Source organism: Protopterus annectens, chromosome 10.part0 (assembly GCF_019279795.1).
Source record: "Protopterus annectens isolate FY-2018-M chromosome 10.part0, PAN1.0, whole genome shotgun sequence".
Classification (NCBI taxonomy): domain Eukaryota; kingdom Metazoa; phylum Chordata; order Ceratodontiformes; family Protopteridae; genus Protopterus; species Protopterus annectens.
In genome coordinates, this window is record NC_056744.1 from 1764063027 (window position 1) to 1764069159 (window position 6133).

Consider the following 6133-nt stretch of genomic DNA (forward strand, 5'->3'; position numbering starts at 1 on the left):
AATAGTGAATATACTCGAACATCTACATGTATGGTAAGTGTACACAACTGTTCTTTCTCTGACAGGTAAGGTGGGTGCCCTCTCTTTTCAGTGGAAGAGGACATTACTCTACACCTTCTCTCCCATTCATCTGATTTTGAGGGTGCAGCTCAAGATAAAGCAAGACTCCCCCACAATATTGCTGGTCACTCTTTAGGCTCAGACAGCATCACTTCCCCCTTTACCTAGCCAGGGCAAACACCACAAGTTGTTTCACAGGGTGGACCTTCTCACACAGGATAAATGGTCTCTGATCCATCCCCACTTGCTCACTCTTCAACTGACTCTGTGGATGATAGGGTTTGATCCCTTTTAGGAACCTTTTGTCTGAGGACATGCTTAAGGTTCTGCAGGAGGTTAGGAAATCCAGTACCAGTAAAGCTTATTTGTCCAAATGGAAGAGATTTTCTTTCTGGTGCCTCTCTTATAAACCAGGGTCTATTTTTTTTTTTCTTTTTTGTGGAGATCCATCTTGTTCTCTCATTTGTGTGAATTGCTCCATGATGAGTTAGCTTATTCTTCTGTTAAAGCTAAACTTTCGGCTAATTCTGCTTTTCTGTCATTGACGACTCTTCTTACCTCTAAGTTTGGGGCCAAATGATTTCTTAAAGGCATCCTTCGTATCAAGCTCCCCAGGAAACCTATTCCACTTTACTGGTACCTCACTTTTATACTTGAAATATGGACTTAGGCTCCTTTGAGTCTGCATCTTCAGCTTTCTTGCAGCATTGTACTTGGCAGACTGTTTACTTTTAGCCCTTACTTTAGCTAAGAATACCAGGCTGTTATGGCGGTTTCTTGTTTTAGTGTCTGTTCATACTAATCCTCCTTTTACGACCAAGATGATTAAAGTTTATCCTCCTTTTTTCCTTCTCAGTGCGTTGGTGAGGAAGTTATTCACAGTTTGATTTGCGTATGCAGCTCAGATGATATTTAGATAAGACTAATGCCATTCACAAATCTGAGCAACTTTATTTCTTTTCATCCTAGATCTCTAGGTTTAGCTGTTTCTAAGCAAACCATATCCTCCTGGATCTCCAAGGCCATTTTGTTGTTCCTTTCATTGTAAAATATCTGTACCTCTGTAAAGTCTCATTCTACTAGAGCTGTTGCTTCCTCTGGTGCTTTTTTTCAAAGGTTTGTATATTAATTCCATCCTTGAAGCTTATAGGTTCATAGGTAGGTACTAGGCTATCTGCCCTGGGGCCTATACAAGTCCAGCCAAAAAGGTGCCCTGGCTTTTGCCACCCAAGAAAATTATTTTCCTGTGCCATTGTCAAGCAGTGCCACAGAGGTGATCCCCGGGGTGAATTTCCTATTTCCCATCCAATCATCAAGATTTTTCTTTAAGAGTGCTAATGAGGAGCTTTGTTTGATATAGATAGGTAGTTTATTCCAGAGTATGGGAAGTCTCTGGGACAGGAATTTATCCCTCCGGCATGTTCTGTTTATTGTGCTGATGAGGTTTAGGTCCCTAGAGTGTGCAGCTCAGAGGGATTGGGAATTCTTTAAGTGGAGCATGTCCAACAGCTCTGGGTTTGACGTAGCTTTGTATGTTAGGCAGACATCACCTCTGAGTAGGCAATATGCGACAGAGTAAAGCTGGAGTTTTTTTGAGACTTGTCTGCGTAAGGCATCTGTATGAGGCCAGTAATCCTCTTTGTGAGGTATTTCTGTGGTCTTTCCAGTTGTTGTAGATGTCTTGTGTGGTACATACCAAAAGGGGCGTTGTACTCTATAATGGGTGTAATGAGTGATGAGTAGAGGGGAACAATGACCTCTTTTTTTCTGAATGAGAAACCTTTTGTGATGGTGTGCCACGTAGAAGGATTTCCTGACTACTGTGGCAATGTGATTTTCAAAGGAGAGACTACTGTCCACCTGTGTCCCACGGTCTCATCACACTTTCGGTGTTTAGTATACTACCGCCTATGTTGTAGTTCATGGGTACAGAGTTTTTACCAAAGGGGATGACTATGCACTTTTTGGCATTGAGCTTGAGGCCATGGCTTTGACACCAGGCATCTGTCTGAGTGAGGCCTTTTTGTAGGATGTCCACATTTAGGAGTTTCGATTATGGCTCCTAGTTTGCAGTCATCTGTGAGCTTCGTTAGCCAAAGACCTTCTGTGTTAGCCTGTACTTCAGAGAAGTAGATACCAAACAGGAGAGGACCTAGGACTGAACTCTGTGGTACTCCACTTGTCACTGGTCTGAAGTCTAATTTGAAGTCTGCTACTTTCACAGTGTGGGCTACTTGGACTTCTGTCCATACTGTCAGTAAACATTACACATTGGATGTTTGCAGAGCAAGAGCTGGCTTTCCAGAGCTGCTTTGCATGCATTTCTAGAGGGCTGCTCTGTGTCTTTCTCTCCACACGTTTCCTGTTGAGTTTTTGTACTCTCCCTTTTGTAAAGAGTACTGCAACAGTGGTATGGAAGGACATAGTAAAATTGTGTAAAACTTAACAGTAGATATCCTCCTCTTGACTGTTCCAGTATTCACCCCCTCCATTCTGCTCTTTTCCTTCTGTCTTCTTGGCCTGGAATTTTTTTCTTTTTTCTCCTTCTGAATGCACACGTTCCTACCGGGGCTTTTCAGTTCTGAGGTATGCACGTCCGTACATTACCTTTATGCCTTATGCCTTGAGCAGGGAGCATACTTGTGACATACAATGTCTATAAAATCTAAGGGTTTCTTATACTGGCAGGATGTTATGCTACCTTTGGCAGGGAATCCCCTTTTGTAATGAATACTGCAACCTTGAGGATTAGGACATCTATTCTTGTAGTAAGATTTTAGACAACTGTACTTTCATTGTGGTCTGATCCTTTAATGGCATGGAGGGTGACGGCACTTACTCTCATGGCTACTGGCTGAAAGGACTACTTTAAACATGCTCATTTGTACTAATGCTTTTGCTCACCCCTAAGGTGTTTGCATGGCCTTTGTCTCTGTTACCCGCAGTTTATGACCTACAGCTACACTGACAGCCATAGCTCACTAAACAATTTCTGCATGTTTATTAATAACCCCACCATATCATTAACCCTCCTTTGCCATCATCCTCACTGTTATTATATTGCTCATTTTCCTCATAATGTGGTCATTTGCAAACCATACCAGCCACGGTGTCCTTGAATCACCTCTGCCCTGCGTGAGGCTACTCATTGTGTAGCTTTGCATAATACATTTTGAATCTTGACCATAATGTCCTGGCTTTGTACAAGGGCTCACAATTGGAAAATAATGTTGCTGTTTTTTGTCTCACTTAACTTACAAAACATTACAAAGTACATTTACTTTGTTGATGGTGATTAAGAAAATCCAGTGATTTGGAATCTGTTGAATGTTGCCACTGTAAATGAGTTTGTGCCATCATTTTACTATTTAATTTTTAGTAGCACTTTTCAATTCTTGTTTTAATAGTGAGTTTATAGTTTAGTTTTGTCAAGGTTCAGTCTATTATCTGGTGGTTAAGACTGCAGCTTTCTTGAGCTCTTGCTAAAACAAAGGTATTATTGAGGCTTTAGAATCTTTTTCAACATATGTACTAGGTTTCTAAGTCACAGAATTGTGTAATGCAGATGTTTTGTAGAAGCAGCCTTTTTGTTACTTCCTGTTTGACTGTATTTTCTCTCTTTTCAGGCTTCTGACAAGTATGAAGCAAGTGTGATGAACTCTGTCTACAAAGGTATGTCATCAGAGGTTTGAATGTCATACTAGAGCAGCAGGGATAGGAAGCTTTGCATACAGATTGTTGCAAACATTGGTCATGGAGTTGACCCCCCCCCCATCTACTTTATGCTTTGTGTATTTTTTATGGTCTTGTAACTGATCTACTGAAGTGGGTCTATATCACATTATCGAAATTCCAAAATATCAAACATCATAAGCTTGAACTTGGAATCTCGAAATGTGATAACATCGAACGTTCAGAACAGCGATTTTTTTTTTTTCCCAGGGAAAAAATTTGTTCTGAGAAACATACACACAGCACAAGCACACCAAAAATAAATAATCCACACATACACTTTACAAAACCGTACCTGTAACCATACACTAAACCATACATACAGTACTACCTATCCACTTACCTTAACCCGCTCCCTAACCCTAAGGTCCCTAACTATCGCACACTTACCTTAACCCGGTCCGCTCGTACACTTACCTTATCCTGGTCCGTAACCTTTGCACAATATTGGAGGAAATAGCGAAGCCGCATAAATGGTTCACCGAATTCTTTCCCTAGAAAAGAATTCGATGTTCTGCAGCTCAGCGTTCGCTTTTTCGGGTTCGATGTTAGAACAGTTGATGTTTATAGACCCACTGAAGTAGGTCTTGATTTTTTGGTTTCTTACTATTCCCCCTTTCCCACACCGTGATTTGTGCTGCTTTTTAAATAGAAAAAATATTGCTGCCTTTAAAGGTTCAGAGTTGATATAGAATATGTCTGGAAGTTATAAAATGTACAGCAAATATTTTTTTTTTTTTTTTTTTTTTTTTTTATACTTTGTACACAGCACTCTGCAGAAGATATTTATTTGGTATGCCAGACTTCACTATCTTACATTGGCTTAAGACAAGAATAAATGTATATATTGTTATCCTTTTTTGGTGTAAAATCCATTTTTTTTATTTTCGAGGTAAACATGTTCAAAAAGAAAAAGCAACACCACCAGAAGAGCAAGATTCACTAAATCTGCATAACCCAATTTAAACTAAGGAAAGGAAAAAGAAGACAAATATACAAACTATATACACTATGCACAATAAAACTTGAGACATTTAATTAGTCTGTAGTAAAATATAGGTAACATAACATAGACAAGAATACAGTATAAAACTAAATGACAGTGTAGATAGAATGTGCTACAGTATTAAAAAGGAATCGATAGTTAATATTTTTTGTGATAGCATAGAGGAAGGGACCCAAGCTGCTTAAGTTTTCATTCATTACAGTATTAAAAAGGAATCTATAGTTAATATTTGTGATAGCATAGAGGAAGGGACCCAAGCTGCTTAAGTTTGCATTCATCTTTTTATTCTTATTTACAATGGTATAATGTAGAGAATTTAACAGCTGTAAGATCAGTTGGCCATATTAGAAAAATTCGGCCCAGTTTAAAGACTGTTAAGTTCTCCTAGTTTGTTATATATAACTTGAGTGTGAAGGAGTAACAAATCAGAATAAGTAAGTTATTGAGAGTGGAATATGTAAGATAAAATGCCATGTGATATTTACTAAGGTATGCGTTTCAAAATATTGACTATCAAAGGAGAGACTACTGTCCACCTGTGTCCCAAGGTCTCTTAACACACTTTCTGTGTTAAGTAGACTACAGCCTATGTGGTAGTTCATGGGTACAGGCATCTGTCTAAGTGAGGGCCTTTTGTAGGATGTCCACATTGTTAGGGGTTTCGATTATGGCTCCTAGTTTGCAGTCATCTGCGAACTTGGTTAGCCAAAGACCTTCTGTGTTAGCCTGTACTTCTGAGATGGTAATCACATCGCCACAGTAGTCAGGAAATCCTTCTACGTGGCACACCATCACAAAAGGTTTCTCATCCAGGAAAAAGAGGTCATTGTTCCCCTCTTACTAGTCGCTCATTAGACCAATTATAGAGTACAACACCCCTTTTGGTATGTACAGCACAGGACGTCTTCAGCAACTAGAAAGGCCGCAGGAATACCTCACAAAGAGGATTACCAGCCTCAAACAGATGCCCTACGCAGACATTCTCAAAAAACTCCAGCTTTACTCTTGTCACATATCGAATACTCATAGCTTTGTATGTTAGGTAGAGATTGCCTATGTCAAAGCCAGAGCTATTGGACATGCTCCACTTAAAGAAATCCCAATTCCTCCGAGCTACATGCTCTAGGGACCTAAACCTGGTCACCACAATAAACAGAACATGCTGGAGGGATAGATTCCTGTCCAAGAGACTTCCCATACTCTGGAATAAACTACCTATCTATATCAAACAAAGCTCCTTATTAGCACTCTTAAAGAAAAATCTTGATTGGTGGGAGATAGGAAATTCACCCAGGGATCACTTCTGTGGCTCTGCTTGACAGCGGCACAGGAAAA

General features: G+C 39.8%; 1 protein-coding gene across 1 annotated transcript in view; it reads left to right on the plus strand.

The window, feature by feature from the left end:
- LOC122814478 overlaps positions 1-3752 on the plus strand; it is a 177718-nt gene extending 173966 nt beyond the window's left edge. The window contains exon 2 of the mRNA XM_044087057.1: positions 3687-3752. Coding sequence (XP_043942992.1) covers positions 3687-3752 — 66 coding nt within the window. The remainder of the gene's footprint in view (positions 1-3686) is intronic.
- Positions 3753-6133: the final 2381 nt, after the last annotated feature.